The sequence below is a fragment of the Callithrix jacchus genome, chromosome 4 (genome assembly GCF_049354715.1).
Source record: "Callithrix jacchus isolate 240 chromosome 4, calJac240_pri, whole genome shotgun sequence".
NCBI lineage: Eukaryota > Metazoa > Chordata > Mammalia > Primates > Cebidae > Callithrix > Callithrix jacchus.
The window spans coordinates 56296749-56317933 of record NC_133505.1 but is presented as its reverse complement, the minus strand read 5'-3'; the positions used below and the strand labels follow the sequence as shown (position 1 = coordinate 56317933).

General features: G+C 39.4%; 1 protein-coding gene across 1 annotated transcript in view; it reads right to left on the bottom strand.

Annotated features, from left to right (window-relative positions):
* The window catches only part of OPN5 (opsin 5), a 32980-nt gene extending 13333 nt beyond the window's left edge, over positions 1-19647 (bottom strand). Inside the window, exons 1-4 of the mRNA XM_054254076.2 lie at positions 19434-19647; positions 15054-15173; positions 9383-9547; positions 5742-6076 (exon numbers count right to left, since the gene is read on the bottom strand). Coding sequence (XP_054110051.2) covers positions 5742-6076; positions 9383-9547; positions 15054-15173; positions 19434-19647 — 834 coding nt within the window. The remainder of the gene's footprint in view (positions 1-5741; positions 6077-9382; positions 9548-15053; positions 15174-19433) is intronic.
* Positions 19648-21185: the final 1538 nt, after the last annotated feature.

Sequence of the window (21185 nt, the reverse complement as noted above, 5' to 3'; positions counted from 1 at the left end):
TTTCAGAAAGGTTTCACAGTCCGTGTAAAAGAGCAAAGTGAAGCCAAATGCCCTGTCAGGTATAAAAGGAACAGAGGCACTCAAGCCAAGGTTCAAGGGAACTCTTAACATTCATCAAGGTAATTAATTTAACTTAGTTTATTAAATTAGGTATTTATTCAAGCGATCTTGGTTAAACAGTTAGCAGGTGCCAGGCTGTAGGGTCCAGTGCAAACAGTGCCCACAGCACTTGCCTGAACCTCATTTAATATCTTACAAAGGGAGCCATAAACATGTGATTCAGAAAAATATAACCAATGTCACTAAAGATAATGTGCCCAGTGCTCTGATGGCTCATACACAGCAGGGGGACTTTAATCAGGGAGAATCTGGAGGGGTTTCTGCTATACATAATGAACACTGAGAGAAATCCAGGTGCCCAGGGGATCTGGATAACTGTAGACCTGGAACGTTGTAAATGATTGATGTGTGTTAAATGAATTACTATGAACTACCAAGATGTATGGCATAATAATATTTGGAAAAATGGATGTATGCTTCTGGGATTGTCTTCCTGTCATTGTACTGAAACTGACTTTGCAAAAATTATACCAGTAAGAAATATTATAACAGTGAGCTAAGCTGTTGTAACACCCCCATCTTGACTTTCCCTAATTATTCCTGGGATTTGGGGCCAGACTGACTTTGAGAGACATTTAGGATAAAGTTTAAATGATAACAGGCCTTTCCCCAAACCCAAGCACTTTTGAAAAACTAATGGGAGTCTTTCAAACAGTCAGAGGAGAGAAGACTGAGTTCTGCTAAGGTGCAGACATAACTGATTGTCAGCCATTATTCTAAAGGTTATAAGATATGCAACTTCCTCAATTACTCCTTCAAATAATGTCACTATTGTAGAACCTAAGATTGGCCTTTTGAGGTATCTTTTCAGGTTTTTTTGAATGTCTGACACTCATAGCTCCACCTGGACCCCATGACTCCTATGGCCCCACCTGGGCAGACTCAGCTCAAGAGGACAGCTTCGACCTTCTATGATTTCATCCCCAACCCAACCAGTTGCAGCAAGCACCCATTGCCTAGCAATCCCCACCCCTTCACTCAAACTACCTTTGAGATACCCCTCACCTACAAGCTTTAGATGAGATTGATTTGGGTACTAACTCCATTTCCCATCTGGTGCAGCCTGCCTCGCGTCTATTAAACTCTTTATTGCAATGCCATGGTCTTTATGCAGAAGGCGGGAAGAACCCCTCAGGCAGTGACTCTAACATTCCCCTTGTTTAATCAGCAGCAAGAGTGTCCACTGCATTGTGTGAATGTTTTTACAAGCAAAAATACCCAAAGAAGTAAAACATTCATTTCTCAGTTTCTGAGTTTTAAAACGGAAATTTGAAACTCACAGGAGAGAAAATAATTGAGAAAAAGGGTTTTGAGTGTGGGGAAAAAAATGACTGAGCATCCACAATCGGAGGCGTAAAGGACTCAGGGCATTAAGATTACTATGTGAAAAATTTAGAGAATGTACATGGAAATACGAGCCAGTTTTCCCATTCCTGAATAGGTACAGGACCTACCCTCCAAAGGCAAATGGGGACATCAGAAGAGTTGGTAACCTTCCTTGAGAAGGTGTCCTGAACCTACCCTACTGAGCTGAGCACCAAAGGCCAGGGATGGGGGTAGGAAAAAACAATAGAACTCTTAAGATATGTGAAAGCAGAAAACATGTGCCTCACTTTTCAGGGTCCCAGCCAAGACCCAAGATACACCTGATGGGTTGCAGCAGAAGGGTGGGAAAGTAGCATGCAGTGCTGATGAGCCTAAAGAGGCCTTATAGTTGGAACAACGAAGATGCAAAGTGATCCATGACAACTAAAGCTAAGACCACAGGAAACCCTAAATATCTCAGCAATGCCAGGGTCAACGAATGACAACACCCAGACCGGGAGTCCCCTACCATTAGCACTGACATCATGAAAACTTTCCTGAAACTTTTAGGTAATCCTAGGAAGAGGAGAGAAATTACTGATATCACTGAATTCATCTTGATTGTTCAATAAGAAATTAGTTTTACAAGGTCAAATGCAGGCATAGAAATGAGATCATGCTGAGGCATAGAAATATAAGGAGAGTCTTATATATATAGTACACCTCTGTTTGTAGCCTGTGAAATTTCAGCCTTACAAAAGTCTAGCAAAACCATCTTTTTTTAAATTAATTAGAAGAAAGCTACAAAATAGAGAAAGGTTGTAGACAGAATGCCAACATTTAGGTTGATGAGATCAGACCTGCAGAATACTGGCCCCAGTAATAAACTAGAAATAATTAGAATACACAGAAAACTAAGTGATTTTGATCCCAGAATCCCAGAAGATAACCTTTAAGTAATCAGGTTTTAGACCATGCTGTTCTGAAGATAAGAAGCACCAAGTGAGCAGGCAAATTGACAATCCTGAGCAGTAGCTAAATGAGCAAAAAGATTTCTAAGGCTATGGAAGGGCCCAGTAAAAGGTGGTTTCTACTTATTTTTACTCAGTAGGAAAAATCAAGGTCAAAATTGAGTAGTAATTACAAATAGTTTAAATGTAGTACTGAAGAGGTCATAATAGTTATGTTCATTTCTCAATATGGGTTGAATTTTGGCTTACAGTTTCTGAATAAATAATAATTAGAAACACTTTTATTTAGGTTATTTTAATATGTTTATACAAATAAATGAAATATAGACATACAATATAATATTACATATTATATGATATGTTATTAAGTATATAAATTAAAAGAATATACATATATACATATCAAAATTATACATATGTATTCCTACATTTCATTTAACATTTCTTTAGTGAACCTGGTCTAGGGTGAGCCTAACTATTTGATCTACCCAGCCCAAGTCAAGCAGAATAATAATAACAAATTAAATTAAATGGCATATGCACTGAGTGATACCTCATATGCATAATGAGTTCCAAAAGCATTGACTCACACATATAATGAGTTCTAAAAACACTTACTGGTCTAAACATTGACTAGATTAACTTTTTAATATGGGTTGAATTTTGGCTTAAATTTTCTGCACAAATATTAATAATTAGAAATGTTTTGTATTTAGGCTATTTTAATGCATATTCTTAATATATTACATGATATATGATATGATATTCAGTATATAAATTAAAAGAATATACATAACAAAATTACATATATGTATTCCTATGCTTCATTTAACATTTCTTTGGTTAAACTGGTCAAGGGCAAGCCTATTGATCTACCCAGTCCAAGCCAAGCAGAATAATAACAAATCAAATTAAATGGTATCTGCTGAGCTATATCTCATATGTATAATGAGTTCCAGAAGCATTGACTAACAAGCTTCTCACTCCTCAAGAATACACAAAGGACAAGATGCTAGAATTCAAGGAGGTCAAGTTGAGCAGTTCAGCTGACAGGAGAGAAGATGATCGGTAACAAACTGGGAGAAACTGAAGAAGGGCCTCCTGGCAGTCAGGATCCAGATTCACTGAGCAAGAGCAACAAAGTATCAGGGCCAATGATATATGGGGGATGGCAAACAGAGAGGTGAGGGGGATGGCAAAAAGAAAGCACATTCTGAGACATTGCAGCAACTGTATACTATGTCAAACCACAGGGCAACAAAGTAAACTTCAACGTCACATACCAGTGTGATGGATGTCTACACATGGTTTCCTGGGCATACTTCCACAAACTATTGAAAAGCAAAATTTTCATCATTGGTACATTTGCCCAGTTTCTAAAATAGTACCTGTTAAGTGGTAGGATTTGGATTACATATAATTCAACTTTAACTAGCACTGATTTATTTAAATTTCTTTTTTGAAAGTTGCAGATAAGAGCTAAAGGGAGAGCTAGAAAAGAAGAACCTAACTCATAATGCTTCATTTCATGAAAATATTTTTCTACTTTATAGTCAATTATAAGACAGAAGATCATGTTCCCTAAGGCTGCATTTTTGTCCAAGAACTTTTCTATTATTAAGCTATCCGTATAGATTTAGAGTGGTGAAAACATCCCTCAAAGCTTCCTCTACTCGTCATGTAGAGTTTGGACATAACAGTCAACTGGAGCCATCAGGAATCTAGCTCATGACATGTGATATGGTTTGGGTGTCCTCTCAACCCAAGTCTCATCTTGAATTGTAGCTCCCATAATTCCCATTTGTCATGGTCGGGACCCAGTGAGAGGTAACTGAATCATGGGAGTAGGACTTTCCCATGCTGCTCTCATGACCCTGATTAAGTCTCACAAGATCTGATGGTTCTATAAAAGGGAGTTCCCCTGCACATACTCTCTTGCCTGCCAACATCTAAGAGGTGACTTTGCTCTCCATTCACCTTCTGCCATGATTGTTATGCCTCCCCAGCCATGTGGAATTGTGAGTTAATCAAACCTCTTTCCTTTATAAATTACCCCATCTTGGGTACATCTTTATTAACAGTGTGAGGGCAGACTAATACAATATGCAACCAAAAGATCTTTGTACAACTTCAAAAATTCTGCAATTTGGAGAAAGGAATATTTCCAGAACCCAGGCTCTGACTTAAGAAGTTATCTCTTATCTGGAGGGAACTGTGTTGCTATGGGTCCCTGAGACCAGTGGTCTCCAGAGTGAACTGCGAGAACATTTGAGGGTAGGATACCCATTAACATAATTGATTAGGATACAGGAAGAAATAATTATAACTTCAATCTACCTTTATTTTTATCTTTAAAATAGAAGACAAAAAATAGAAGGTGCTAATATTTAATATGAAGTTTGATAGTATTACCTGTATGTCATTTATATTGAGGGCATGTGTTGGAAAATATTTTTTCAATATAGGGGGAAAAAAAACATGAAAGTGTGAAGACCACTGCTTTAGACTCTACCAGTAATTCCTGACAGGTGTAAGGAAAAAGGAGAAATCACGGCTGCTTTAACACCTTCTATGCATCAAATGACAGAATAATATGCTTTATCTCTTTGAATTCCCACCATAACCCAATGAGACAGATATTATTATTCCTGTTACACAAATGAGGAAATAGGGATTCAACAAAGCTAAATATCTAGCTCTAGGTCACAAACCTGGCCAGTACTCGTGATGGGATTAAACTCTAGTCTTGTTCTTTTCCTTACTCCACAATATCTGAAGAACTGCCACCTCTGAAAATACCATTTACCATGGTACTCAAGCCTGCAGAAACTGCTCGTGTTCTTAACACAAGCTTCCCTTGGGACAGCACACATGGTAAACTCTTACTCTATAAATAATTTGAGTGGTAGAATGTCCCTAATCATGCTTCAAAGTCCATGCAACACAGTAAGTACTGTCAGGCATTATATGATTCATAAAAGTTATTCTTATTACTGAAATAATTCATATAAATCAATAGTACCCTATTCAATAGAGAAGATAAGCCCCCAATGGATGGGGTATACAAATTTGGTATATATTAAAAATGTATGTGTGTGAGTGTGTGTGTGTGTGTGTGTGTGTGTGTGTAAAAGAGAGATAGAGAAGAGAAAAGTGGAGGAGCAGAGACAGAAAGAGAGAAGAGAGATACCACGAAGAAAGGCTTAGACATTCATCCACAGAGTTCAGGAGTATGTGAAGAATAGAGATTCTAAGTTCTCTCAGTCTCCAGCATTCCCTATCCTTTTTACACTATGAAGTTTTAAGTGGTCAGAAAACGCATGTGTGAAAGAGTAATGCAGTTACCTTTGTCAGTTTCATCTCCAGCACATGGCTGCTATGGATCCGACTGTCGAAATGAGCTACTTCTTTGGAAGAGGACTTAACCTTGGCAATGATCTTTACGTAGGAGAACACAATCACAGCCGTTGGGAGCAAGAGGCAGAAGAAGAGGATGTTCAGGATGAAAACCTGGCCCCCTACCGAGGCCTGGGCCAGCCACCAGTCCAGGGTGCATGAGGTTCCAAACGGTTCAGGTGCGTAGTCCCCCAGACCTACCAAGGGCATGGTGGTCCAGAAGGAAGCATAGGCCCAGATAGCTGCCAGGCAGATGTAGGCGTGCTTTCTTTTCAGCCAAACCCCTGGAGGCGGAAGAAAAGCATTACCGGCATGTAATCTGCCCTACACCCAGATACCTCCCCTCGATATGTCAAATTCCACCTCCAAAGATTTATTCCATTGATTTCTGGGAGACCTGGGCAGATAACTGAAGCCTGAGGGAGAGTGGAGTAAACGGAAGAAAGTTCCAGAGCTTGGGCCTTTCTCCAGGAGAACACAATTGGAAGGTTTTCTCTAGGCATCTGGGAGCTTTGAGAGGGAGAAGGGACAAAAGCTGGGAAAAGGGACAGGAAAGAGATGAGAGGATGCTGAAGACAGTGGAGGCCCCTGAGAAAACATCTCGGAAAGGGTGTGTTAGTGGATCATCCAGGGAGAATCCTTCTGGGAGGTGAGGAATCACAAAACATGGCTTGTGTCTTTAAAATGCCCTTCCTCCTAACAGCTTTTGTGTCACTAGTCTCAGCTGGCTTCCTAAGAACTCGTGGAAGGGGCTTGGTGGCTTGTGGTCATGGCACTACGGTGTGAGGTTAAAGTGATTGACTGTGCTTGGTAATCTGTGGAGCAGGTTTGGAGTCTTCAAACATCATTCACACAACAATCACACTCACACAGCCGCAGCGGGAGAGGCAGAGAATCTAGGTAGGTTGCATCATGTTCTGCAAAAGTAATTCTGTGAAGATATTTTCAGGAAGACAAAAAATGAGCTCCGTTTTTTCAGCACTAATTTCTGTTAACCAAAAGAGAATTCCAAGAGAAGGAAATAGTGCAGTCATCTAAGAAAAGCTGTAAAGCACTAGCGATCATTTTCAGAGTTCAACACAACCACCAAAGACAGGTCGGCCTGATTTAGTGCAGCAGCCACCATGGGAAATTACCTTCACACCTCACTCATCACCTCGAACGAAGAGGGCTGGGGAAGTGACTCCTTACTGCCTTGGTTTTGTGTTTAGCAGAGAAGGAATATCAAAATACATTTGACAAAAGCTAGATGATTACGTCAACACAGACTCGAGGCCTGCCTCTGCTTAGTGCAACACGAGGTTTGAGAAGTCAGTAAGGCCTAATTCTTCTGTGTCTGGTCTTTGACCTTGTACATGTAACTTTTCTAGATATCTGGTGTCCTTAGCAGTAAAATGGAGGAAGTAAAAATATATTGCATGTGGGTTAAATAAAATAATGTAAGGGGCCTGCTTTGCAAACTAGAAAGTGCTACATTAACATGAATGTTTTACTCCTGTGTAAGTGTATCTTTTTTAGTGCTAACAAGAAATATAACAGATTGTTTCTATATTCTATTGTCTCCATTTTATCAAATATGTGGCACTTTTTATCACGAAATGCAAATTTCATGCCCAACCAGATAGGAGTAGCAATCATGTAGCCACACTATAAACCAGCTCTTGCTTCTCCATTAAAACCGATAAAACACTGGCACAGGTAATCACATATATTCATGGGAATGTGCATAGGCATACGTATAAGCATTTATGGTTAGGGTTACTTGTGAGGTGTTTTATACTTACATTCCAGTATGGTGAAAGGCTGTCAAGTACAGGAGGGAGTAGATTAGTAGATTGGTTCTGTGTTGCTCCAGAAGTCAGAACTAGGACCAATGGGTGGAGGTTACTGGGAGGCAGTTTTGTCTTAATATAAGGAATAACATTGTAACAATGAGAGCAGACCAATCAGAGAATGGGCTGCCTTGTGCAGTAGTAAGCTCCCCGTCACTGGTCACTGGTATTACTCAAGAAGAGGCCAAGTGGTCGTCTCTCAGGGATGCCTTAAAACAGTTTACCACGTTACATGGGAGAAAAGACTACATGTCCCCAAGCGACCTTCTAATTCCAACATTCTGGGACGCTGTGTGGAGGGTTTAATAGTGCATCAGATTAAATGATGAAACCACACTACTGAGGTTCAACCTTAGAAGAAGCTGGAAAATATACACAGTTCCCACACACGGAGTTACGACCTGCAATGATCCTGGCAGTGGGCATCATCATCTCTTTAACTGACAAAGCCTAAACTCAAGAAAATATTTAAAAACAGAGGCATCAGGGTTTAATATTTCTCAAATACTCTTAGGAAGTTTAACTTTTTTGCCTTCTTAGCTATAAAATCTATAGTTAAATTTCAAATCTCTTTGGTATGAACAAAAATAAATCTATAGAAAGAATTAGATGTTGACGTCATACAGAATATGTATAGCTGCATATTTTATATCTTATTGGACATTTTGATTCAAGCTATTTCTATTGGAAGTTTTAAATGTTTAAAAAAGGAGATGGAAACCTAAAAAAAAAAAAAAGGAGTGCTGGATGATGAAGAGGGTGGTTCACAAGTCCCTGTCTTCCACCCACCCAAGCATGGATTCTTTGGAGTTTGGGAACTATAAACTGCAACAATACAAAGGGAGATTTCCACCACCGTGACAGTGTCAGGTCAACTTGATTGTTCCCACCTCAGTCTCCAGGCCCTGCTCTGACACCACAGTCTGTCATCCGTCACGACCACTCTAATTGACAGGCTGACAATCAAAGCAGCTTTATCCAGAGGAAGTCAGTACTATTCCTTGGTTGTGGCTGGTTCTCAATATTCAACTTAAAGGCCCAAATGCCCAAATTCTTTCAGGCTTAATAAATTCCAAGAGTGCCAAGAAACAAAAGTACTAGAAATTATTTTTAACCTGTAGAATAGTCTAATCATTAAAAAATATATATATAATGAGGCCTTGGAAACTTATTTTCTGCTGATTCACCAATTCTTGTAATCACTCATCTTTCTACCAACCAATACCACAAAAAAAAAAAAATATGTTGAGTGATATTTCTACATGTGTGTCCTTTCATGCAGAAACAGCTACACGACTCTAACTTGGAGATAAACCTTTTGGAATTCCTTATCTCTGAAATCAGAGGAAGCATGAGTCCTAAGGGAGAATCTTAAACAACTTTTCTTATAATTACACTTACTAGGTGGGGAATGAGCTAGACATCTTAGACTTAACACCGTTTTGATGCACTTTATTTCTTTTGTTTGCATGGAAAAACATGATGGAAGCTTACACGCTATACAAGGAAATGATACTTTCTAAAAAGCATCGTAGCCAAACGCCAGACATTACTATAAAATATGTATTGAAAGAAATCTACTTTGACATAGGTACAAATCCTTAAACATGTCAGAACAAGATAGGCTACAAGTAGAAATATTCTTGATCTCTGAGGTTATTAATAGTCTTTGTTTATTATCTGCATAAAACATGTACAGTTCTAACACTCGATCCACCTAGCTTTAACTGTCAGGGAATGAGAAACCTGCCAACTTACCATAAGATAAATAGCAGATTTTCAAGTATCGATCCAGGCTGACAGCAGTCATGGTGATAAGGCTTCCACAGCCAAAGAAAAATCCAGCCCATCCATACCAGCGGCAGCCGATCCAGCCAAACACCCAGCGGTGACAGAAGCAAGAGATGATGGTGAACGGCTTGCCTACAACTAGAGCACCAAGTGAGTTGTCAGCAGACATTCCCTATGGTTACTATTTCCCCACCTACCTCAACTCACCTGAACCTCCTCCACTAAGCACAGGGGCACATGTAAACACACACACACACACACACACCCTTGATTCATAAAGTCCAGTAGTTATCTGTGAATAAACTCAGTTTGAAGCTACCCAAAGAGGACTTTCCATCTCAATAGCCAAAGACAGTGAAAGAATATCGAAGGAAAACTTTTAAGTAATTATTACTTTTTTAAAAACTGACTCAGGCCGGGCGCGGTGGCTCAAGCCTGTAATCCCAGCACTTTGGGAGGCCGAGGCGGGTGGATCACAAGGTCAACAGATCGAGACCATCCTGGTCAACATGGTGAAACCCCGTCTCTACTAAAAATTACAAAAAATTAGCTGGGCATGGTGGCGCGTGCCTGTAATCCCAGCTACTCAGGAGGCTGAGGCAGGAGAATTGCCTGAACCCAGGGGGCGGAGGTTGCGGTGAGCCGAGATTGTGCCATTGCACTCCAGCCTGGGTAACAAGAGCGAAACTCCGTCTAAAAAAAAAAAAAAAAAAAAAACTGACTCAAAGAGACCTGGCTTCAGAAATTACAGGCATGATATTAGTAGCCAGTGACAAAGATCTGGTCAGTTTTGATGTTTTGTTGCAGTCCAAATGAAGATTTGAAAGCTAAGAGAGAGAAGCCGTGTATTAAATGTCTGAGTATTCTCTTCAAGCACAACTTTTCTATTCCAGAGAAGTTCTTTCTCACACTAGTCTGTTAAGATTTTTCTCTTTACCAGAAATAGATATTAAGTTTTATTAAATGCTTTTTCTGAATCTACTGAGGTGCTCATAACTTTTTTTCTCATTGAATCTGTTAATGTTGGCTATTCATAGATTCGTTTTTGAAACATACTTACATTCCTGGGACCAATGCAACTTTTCTTAATAATCAAACTTCCAGAAAATTGTCTCAATAAATAGAAGAATGAAAAGATGGAGAAAGATAAAATGAGGAAAAAGAGGAGAAAGACAAAAAGAATATGGAAAATGGTTATTTCCATCCACCTCATCGCCTTCCTCCAAGTGGGGCATTTTAGAACCAGAGTATATAAAGTGTGAGATGCCTTATCAGGAAAAGGGGAACTGGGCGTTGTTCTTTTTTCTCTTTCTCACTTTTGGCCACTGCATCCTTGTAGGAGGAATTTGGTTTCTAACACCCCAAGGTAACCTTGCATTTTAGGAGTTAAGTATCTGTGAAAGGGTTTGGGAGGGGAAAGAGAGAGGTTATCAGAGAAAGCCTTAATGAGACCATCAGTGGGAACTAACCGCTGTGAATTTAGAAAAGGAGGAGGTTTAACGGCACTCTGGAGAAGACAGATTATAAAGGGTACTGGAGAAAGAAGATGTGGGTTCCAAATACAGTTTAAAGAATGATGTGGACCACTTTTTCAGAAATGCGAATTTGTCGGTTTATTTATTTAAAAAATAGAACATATTTAGTATTTTACTATTTCTTTGTTATTATCAATGAATAAAAAGTGCTTTAAAAACTCCAGAAAGTTGAATGTTCACAGGGAAGCTATAGGATGGGGGGAGGTGAAGGAGGGAGGATATTATTAGATTTGGAAAGGACCCTAATTATTATACAGGGGATTCATAGAGCTCCTCTGAGAGAGAGAGAGAGAGAGAGAGAGAGAGAGAGAGAGAGAGAGAGAGAGAGAGAGAGAGAGTCCCTTGAAGGAGAAGTAGGTAGGTTATTTAGGGAAAGAAATATCAAGCAACCAGGGCTCCATCCTCCACTTTCCATCAATCAGGAAAGACCTTTTTTTCACCTGTTTTATATATTCAGCTTCTAAGTCATGCTCTTTTTCAAAGAAAAAAATTCACTGTTTTAAAAAAAAATTGTTTAGGAATTTTATCTAAAAATACCTTTTGTTAAGGTTAGAACCAGATTTTTCACGTTTCCTTCTGTTTCAGTCATTTCTTTTTTTCTTGTTCCGTTGAGTTATATCTTATTCAAATACGGTATAGCTAGTTCAGTAAATGTGAGGTCCAAGCTGTTTACAACCAGATCCAGATTTCTGGGATTTAAAATATTCCTTTGGCCTCCATTAGTTGCTGGGTTTTTTTTTTTTTTTTTAACTTTCTAGAAAGCATTCTGCTACTTTTACATCATACCCTGAAGCCCTCCTCCCTATTCAGTTATTGTATTCAGTCCCACAAATAAAAGAATGTGCTGAGGAAGCTCTTCAAACCTCTAACTGATCTACATCATAAAAGAAGGTTCCTTAACCTCGGTGCTTTAGGAAAGCTAAGTAACTGACATTCACAGCCTGCAGGGGTTAGCTCCCAGTCCTCCCAGGTGTGTTCCTGTATGGTATACAAAAGTATTCAGGAGTTCCTGTTAGTTCAGTCAATCAACACATATTTACTGAGTGTCTGCTGCAAGCTAGACGCTCATCTCCTCTAGCTGACGGTTAGGGCCACCTTTCAGCTTCCTAGACTGGACGCCCTTATATGAGAGCCGCCTCATTCTAGTGAGGCCACAAGGAAATGCAGTGTAAAATAACTGTTCGCGTTTTTCTTTTTTTACTTTCTAGAAAGCGTTCTTCTACTTTGGGTTTTTGGGGGGTTGGGTTTTTTTCCATTCAACAACAAATCTTCCAGTCCCTTCTATGTAAGAATCCCAGAGCAAAGTGCTAGAGGACAAAGTGAAGATCAAGACTGACAAGTTTATTTTCTAACAGGGAAAGCAGACAAAAAAAAAAAAAAGCACCCAAATTTTTAATATAAGATGTGGTATGACAGGATGATAGGTAGTGATTAGCACTGAGAAGGAAAAGAAAGCAGAGAAAGCAGGTAGACAGAAATTGTTGTTTTACATAAACATATTAGGGGAAGACTTCTCTGAGATGTGGCATTTAGGTAGACACCTAAATCGATGGGAAAGAAGTCAAAGCCTGGAGGGAAAGGATTAGAGGCAGAGGAAACAGCAAACTAAGAGGCTTCAGGTGGGTGTCTGCCAGATTGGTGCGAAAGGCAGCAAAACGACAAGTGAAAGTGACAGAATGGAGTGAAATTATGTCTGTTGTGCCTGGGATCCTGATGAGCAAAAGCGATTTCAGGCTTTCTCCTTCAGTAGCGCTTCGGATTAACCTTTGGGGTATCATCTAGAATGTCCCTCTCTCTCTTCCACTTGGTAGAATGTTTCCGGAACCCGGCTGCACATTAGAATAGTCGGAGGGGTTGTTTTGCTTTGCTCTGAAAGATCAGTATCCAGGGTTCCATCCCTCCCCCCAAACCTCCCAATATTATTATTTATCTGGAGTGAGTTCAGGCATCATTCATGTTTTTAAAACTCCCCAGGTTATCCTAATACGTACACGTGACCGGGGGCCTTTGATATATAGTCAACAAGTATTAGCTGATAGATGCCATACATCTGGCCTCCAGGAGGTGCTTATAATGGAATATAACTGGGCAAAAATAAATAAATAAATAAAGCAGACAAATTTTAAGGTTCATTGGAAGGGAAAATGTATTATAGATGTTCAGAAGTCTAAACCCTGTTCTGGTTTAGAGAAAGCTGTTATATGAAAGAAAGTGGTTTCTGGTGAATTACTCTGAACACATAAGCAGAGTAATGAGGCGGTTTGTGCCATTCTCGAGCAGACTTGCTTGGTTGAAAGCATTTTTCAATGTATCAGGCCAATTAAGGACATTTTTATTCAAGCCTAGTCTAATCCAGCCATGAGCCTGATATTATTCACCGGTGAAGGATGTGGCTGGAATGACATGTTTCTTTCAGCCATGGTAAGCTCCGCACCAGGTAGACCATCTTAGGGCCCTATGGGGCGAGCTGGCCGAGAAAGCTACCGTTCCTGTTGCGACACCGCCATCGCGTGGCCACAAGTAAAAATGGCAGCCATTTTGCAGACTCGCAAATGCCCCTGGGGTTTGTCCTGATTATTTTCACAGAAAAGGACCAGGCATATCATGCTCTTCCTAAGGTGTATGTGCATTCACCATAAGAGTTCATAATGTTTATGCAGGTCCATACTAATTAAAGCCTTCCCTGATACCAAGACCATCGAAACTGTGAGTAAGCACACATCTGCTGTGTGCTAAATAGTGATTCGATATGCATATGATTATTACTGAGCCTTGCTTTTAGAGATCGGCAGAAAAATCCACTTATGAAGAGAGAAACAAATATCAGAAAACTCTTTTTTTTTTTTAATTGATCTCTCGCTTTTTCACCCAGGCTGGAGTGCAGTGGTCCTATCAGAGCTCGCTGCAGCCTTGAACTCCTGGACTCAAGTGCCCAGCTACTTTTTGTTTGTTTGTTTCGTTTTGTTTCGTTTTGTTTTGTTTTGTTTTACTCAATACTTCAAGAATAAGTTTGTTTTGTAGAGATGAAGTCTCACTACGTTGCCCAGGCTGATTCTGAACTCCTGGCCTCAAACTTTCTAACCATCTCAGCCTCCTAAAGCTTTGGGACTACAGGTGCAAGCCACTATGCCCAGCCTGAAAACATTTTTTAAAGGAGGCTTTTGATGGGAAACTACTAACAAGTTTCTAATGGCAAGAGGAGCTGCTGTGTATGTTCAAACAAATTACCCAACTCTTAATGACCTAAACTGTAAGCTAAATAGCAGATGTTGGGATTCAAAGACAGATTCGAGTTTACCTAAGCAACTCTGCAGTTGTATAGAAGAAAGTGAAGAATGATTTACTTAAAATGGTTCATGTTTTTAAAAGTGAATCATAGTGAAAGAGAAATTTTATTCCAACCCCTCCTTTCTGTGTTGTTAGATAAGCGAAAAAGAAGCCAGTGTTTCTCAGTTTGGGCCACACATTAGCTTACCTGTAGATTCTCGTTTTAAATATCCTGATGCCCAGGTAACATTCTCAACCACTTAAATCAGAACTTCCTCAGATGATACTTTGTGAGCTGTGTTTGAGGAACCACTGAGCCAGAAGCTTCCTATGCTTGTGATTTGTCGCTACATCATGATTACATATATCATCAGCAGGGCACCTCTTTCCTCTTCCTATATTCACCTCTTAACTGTTTTTGACTGTCATTTACCCTTCAAGACTCCTCTGTTGATGTTTATTTTCATCAGACTTCATAATGGTTGGAGGGGTGTAAAGAAGCTTAAAATAGTGACCTGGAACTTGCCTCATAATTTCTGATTTCTGAATCGTTTAGTCCACTACACTTTGAGACATCTAAGGTGTCATGTATTATTTCAAATTGCGTCTTCAGAATCTAATGTGCAGAAAAGACTCAATAAATATTAAATGAATGATCTTGTCAGCCAGACAGCACCCAATTGACTTGCCACGAAACTCTAAAAGATGATTTGTGAAGCAAAGAGAAGAAGGAGCTATGAAGGGAAGTGGCGTCAGGGGTGAAATCTGAGCCAGTGAGTACTTCAGAATCGGAAGCACTTAAAACTCACAAAGAAAAAATAGCATGGTTGTGTTACCTGAAATCCCCAGATCACAGACCGCTAAATTGATAGTCATTATTTCAGCGGGCCTCAGCTTCTTCTTTCGTCTAGAAGACATATAAAGGACATATCCATTTCCAAATGTGGACAGAATCCCTACAAGGAAAAATAAAAATTCCCATCGTTAAAACTAGGACTTAGAGCTCACTCAGATATGAAACACTTCTCAACTTCAAAAATGGACACCATAGATTTAGAGGGTAGTGAAAGGACTCTAAATAAAAAAATCTAAATTAAGAAGATGAAATAAAAGGCATGAGTTGTGAGTGACAGGCCAATGGGGCAGAGTCGGGGATTATAAGACTGAACTTACCCAGAAAAAGGCACTAACTTCCCAGTGAGGCTCAGGAAAGTGTGGGAATCCCAATGGTCAGTTCTTGTACTGGCCCCCAGGGTGGAGTACTTTCCTCAGCCATTTTTATAGATTATTGGCTTTATAGAACTCCCTCCCTCTGAGAAGTAGGGTTAAACCCTTAGCTCTTGACAAATTCTGAAGATGAAGCCAACCAAAGGAGTTGCCTTCGGTATCACTGTGAACTCCTAAGAGAGCACCAGTGTTCAGGAGAGGCAGAGGCCAGGTACCACTGGCGTAACTCCCTTCAAGAAAATGGACATCTCCCAGGGACGTCCCAGGACTTTCACCTCTTCGGGAGATGTGGACACTGAGTGTCTGGCAGATAGGACAGCCTTCAGCTGCTACTGGACTAAATATCAAGGGTAAGTAGGTGACAATCGAGAACCTGGCACTGTCCCTCCCACCAAGGGGAGAGAAAGTGACCCTCAACCCACGAACCTACCAACAATGCCATAATTGTGTTCCCACTTTTTCATATCTTTTTATTAATGACTAATTGGCTTTGGCATTACAATGAAACTGTTTGAAAGTTCTTACAAACCCAGTTTAAATCCAAAAAGACCCAATCCCTACTGACTTTATTTAAGAAAAGAATACACCTACTTCCATAGCTTAACATGTAGAGTAGATTTCTTCAGGAATTCTTGCTTCATAGTGTAGCTGTGTATAAATGAGAATCTGGTACAGCTGCCTTTAGTAGTAAGGAATAAGGAGAGTATTAACAGGAGAAACCCAGAGTTTTCTATTTTAATTTCTACTTCTCCACCACAATTCATTTGGGGGCAAAGAAAGAAATGTGTGATTCAGCTGATGGTATGAAACCACCAGGAACTAACTGCATTGTGCTCAGGAAATTCTGACTCCCTGGAGTCAGTGCTGCTTCATGGTCCATTAAAACCTCTTTAGCTTTCTTAAAGTGGAAAAGAAAAATAACAGAGATTATGGAGTTCTAGAGCAAACCAACTACAATGAAACTTAGGTCTCATTCAAGGAAACCAGCCAGGACAGCCCATTGCGAAAGTAAAATGTGAAAACATGGCTTGAAAAATTATAAACTTAATGCCACCTACTTTGTATCCACAAAGATTAAAAGCAAGTATGCATATGCATTTGATACACAAGGCTCCTTTAAACAAACTTCACCTGTCTGCATCTCTTTGAGAATATTATTTTCCTTCCTTAAATTGTTTTTACCAACTCTGCTTCGTAAGGTTTCACCCAGTAGCCAAAGCATTATCAAAAAAATAGTCATCTCTCTATATTTTGCATGTTAATTATTCCCACAAGCAATGTAAAGAAGTTATAGATGAGGGTCAGGAGAAAACCAATTTATTCTTAATGTTAGTGAAAAGACAACCAGATTAAGAAGATAAAGACCAAAGTGGGGAGATTTTAGATTATCAAATCCTATATCATTTATGGATACAAAAATATCATATATATTAACTGTTAATAAATGTGGTTTTTACAATAATCGTAAATGTACAGAAGGTGGAAAATGGGTTTGTAATTTATTTCTCCTGTATTTCAAATTCAGATTTATGTTGTTATCTTTCAATTGTCTGTTAAGACTTCTAGTATTTAGCAAAGCCCACCAAGAATGTTAAATTCACTCTGGCTCCTTAAAAGCAATCTGGGCACACACATCTTGGCCAGGCACAATGGCTCACACTTGTAATCCCAGCATTTTGGGAGGCTGAGGTGGGCAGATCACTTGAGGCCAGGAGATCGAGACCAGCCTGGCCAACATGGCAAAATCCCATCTCTACTAAGAAATACAAAACTTAGCCACGCATGGGTGGTGTACACCTGTAGCCCCAGCTACACAGGAGGCTGAGGCATGCGAATCATTTGAACCTGGGAGGTGGAGGTTGCAGTGAACTGAAATCGCATCACTACACTCCAACCTGGGTGACATGGTGAGACTTTATCTCAAAAAATAAATAAATAAATAAATCTTGGCACATCTACACTAGCCTATTCTAGGAGATTGAAAACCACACACACAGCAAAGCCCAAGAAGGGGGTCAAAGGTGAGGCCACACCCCTCCAGCCGACCCCTCTGCTCACCCTGCATGACTGTTCTCTAACATACCACTGGCTCCTCCTTCCAGCGCACTGATCCTCCCAAAGCTCCCCCTTGTCTGGGGTCTCTCTTTGAATCTATTTTTCTGGCTTCATCTCAGCAAACCCACTGGAATATGATTGTAGATTTTCCTTCCAACTCCATGTGCATCAGGTGGGAAATCCTCCTGATTTCTCCACCCTGGTTGCCTCTCTTTCTGCAATCCTCCATGCTTAAGATTGGGAATGGACTGATGGGCCTCTCTATTTTGTGAAGTCTGGAGCAATCTGTCAGGTTATTGATGTTACTTTTTAATTCATTCCTTGAAAGTGATGAAGCTATGCTAAATTCGATTGATAAGCTGCTGATTTTTCTGCCTTTCTGGTGATTAAAAGTACTTAAGTTTAATAAAAATGAAATGTGGATTTTACAGAGATAAGATAGTCTCTCTACCAGCAGAATGTTTGCCCATTTTATTCACTGCTCTATTCCTAGCAACTTAAAACAGTGGCAAAGGGTGGGGGCTCAATATATATTTATGTTGAAAAGAAATGAGGACTCATTTATAAGAAACAATTTAAACTAGTAAACGCTAACAACAATAAAGACAAGGACCCAGGGAATCACTGTACAGCAGAATTTGGTTGAATCACATGAATTCCTTTTGCCTCAAGCACTGACCATAGAGGGATTTCAAGTATTTTCTAATGAGTTTTGCTAATTTCAGGAGGTTAAATGAAATTCTTAGCCAGTAATAAATAGATGAGAGAGGGAGAGAAAGAGAGAAAGGGAGGAAGGGAGGGAAGAAGGGTGAAAGAGAAAGATAGAAACAAAGAGAAAAGAGGGAGAGAGCAAGTTTGACCCAATACTTGAAAAAATTAAAGGCAAACAAACCTAAAGACATAACCCACCTTCGCACTGGTCACCCAAATTTAAAACAACAATTTTAAATTTAAGAAAAGTGTGGTGGTTAAATCCTAATTGTCTGGATTAGTGCTGTCCAATAGAAATGTAATATAAGCCAGAAATGCGAGCCACATATGGATTCTAAAATTTTCTGGTAGCCATTAAACAAAGCAAAAATTTACCAGAAAATTAATTTTAATAATATATTTTATTTAGCTTAACATACCCAAAATGGTGTATGTTCCACATGTATTTAATTTTTAAAAATTATTAATGAGATATTTTGTACCATTTTTTCTTGTACTGAGCCTTCAGTATCTGGTGCGTATTTACACTACAACCCCTTTCAATTTGGAAAAGCCACATGTGGCTACTGAATGAATGAGATCATGCAGTCTAGAAGCAGGTTCACCCCTTAGTCAATTATGCACAAAACTCTTTTGACCCTGGACTTTCTGTCATTTATCACCAATACATTTTTCCACTCTCACCAAAATGACTTAGCTATGCTGTCATGATACAATTTTACTTTTAGGTGAAGTAAACTCACTATTTCTACCATTACTATAGCACTATAGCACAACTGAGTTTGCTCAGCTGTGAGAACAGGAGACTGAACCAGATTATTTGTAAGGCCCATTCTCAATCTAAAATCTTATGACTATATCAAAAACATTTTTAGAAAAGAAAAGCACTCTGTTTAAATAAAATATCATTATCATTAATTTCGGTATTTAGAAAGTAAATTTACTCCCAAAGTAACCAAAATGAAATACAATCTCAAGAATTATAATTTTGCTAAAAGAGTTCTTTGGATTATCAATGGAATTTTATTACTAATAATGATAATAATCGTCATTTATAGGAAACATTTATTGAATGCCATAATGCCACTCCATCTTCTGCCTTCCTCTCTCTTCACCTCTGCTAAACTATCCACTTAAGTATTGAAATCCGTTTACAAAATTAACACATCAGCCCATGAATTTTCTAAATGCAGCCTTTGTACAGAAGAATTAAGAAACCTTACCAATTATTGTCAGGTAAAAGCCAGCCACTAAATCCGCTTCCCAAGAAAGTTTGGAAGCAAAGGGATCCCCATCTCGAAGGTAGTGTGGCAGGCGCTCGTCCTGAGGCAGCGAAGTGTGGTTTAAGGCCATTCTGTGCTGGAACCACAAGGGGTCTGAAAAGCAAATCAGGAGAGATCTCAACAGACTTGAATAAGCCAGCTTGAAGCATTTCATAATTCCGGCTCCTGTTTTTAAATGAAAAGCAAGTTTCCAGGGTCATGCATGATTCTCTAATAACTAGTACAATTCTTAACTTTTTTTCAATGATCCAGTTATGTCATTACTCAATTATTCAGTTTGCAGATTATCCAACCCTTCGTTTTCTCCTCTGTTTTCTCATGCTACCATCTTTGAGCCACTTCTTAGCTCCCTTGGTTGGATAAAAGGTTGAAGGCCAAACTGTCCATTTTACTGTTTCTTAGCAATTTTTGTATAGGTCCGAGCAGGAAATAATATATGCAGTGAGCACACGCGCACACACACATATAGTTATGTGTGTGTATATATATATAAAATTTATCAGAGCATAATATTTTTTAATTATTTATGTTGCCCAGAAGAGCATTTCCATTGCACATTCAATGAGGTTTAGAGTTTTATAAGGAAAGAAATAGAGCATTCAGTACAAAGGAACATGGACACTGCATTTATTGAAGCTAAGAGCCAGGAGACTGTCAAAGTGATCTTGAAATTTGGAGCCATTTAGAAAGTATTCAAGCTGGGTTGTAACTCACAGGCACATCCACAGGAAGGTTTGTTTCTCAAGTTTCCTAAAAGAGAAAGCAATTTCATTATTTCTAACTACTGCCCTAAATCTATACTTTCAATTTGCTGATTTATGCTTCGGGATGAAATCTTGAGCAATGAGGAACTTCCCAAATGTACAGGTCTTCGTACTGTTTCTTTCGAATTGGGGTTTTAAAAGGCTTACACAGTCTTTGATGGGCTCTCTGTAAAAATAAAAATCACACAATATCCCTTATCCTGAAACTTGGAGTCGTGTGTTGTTCTTCAGATAAAGCGTACTGCTGATGTCATAACTTCTTTTGGAAGGGTCACTCCTTTGCCATGATTGTTACTATTTGTTTTAAAAGGAGAAGAAATACTAATGTGGCTGTTTCTCTTTTGAACTTGTGTATTTCAAATCTAGCCAATAGATGTCACTGTTCAGCTCTCTAGGCAACAATCTGGGGCTTTATATCAGACAGCAAATGGAACACCGAGTTGTGGGCCTCACAGGTGGTGACAGGGTGATCAGGAAATATCTAACCATGTAATTCACCTTTGCAAAAGACATGGATTTAACCCTTTTGTAACTGTCAATTTACAGTTTACTGAGGAAGGTAAGTGACCCTTTCAGTGGCCAGAAACTGAGAGGGTCACTAACAGGCGGAAACTACTGTCTCCTTCTACACAGTTTGAGGACAGTCAGATGCTAATGTTCATTCCAACCCTTCCCCCTGAGATTGTTACAAAGTTGTAGGAGAAATCTTTGGCTGCTAGCTGCACTGTGTGCCAAGACCTACCCCAAGTTAAAGTTTATCTTTACATTTCAAACTCCTGATTCCCCTTTGACTGCCCCATCTTCTGATAAACTCTCTCCTCCCCAAAGATTCCCTAGGCCCAACTTGCTGTCCAGTCCTGTTCTCCACCCTAGATTCAGAATCATAAGATGAGGGTTGGATTCCAGCTTTTACACCCACCCTCTGATC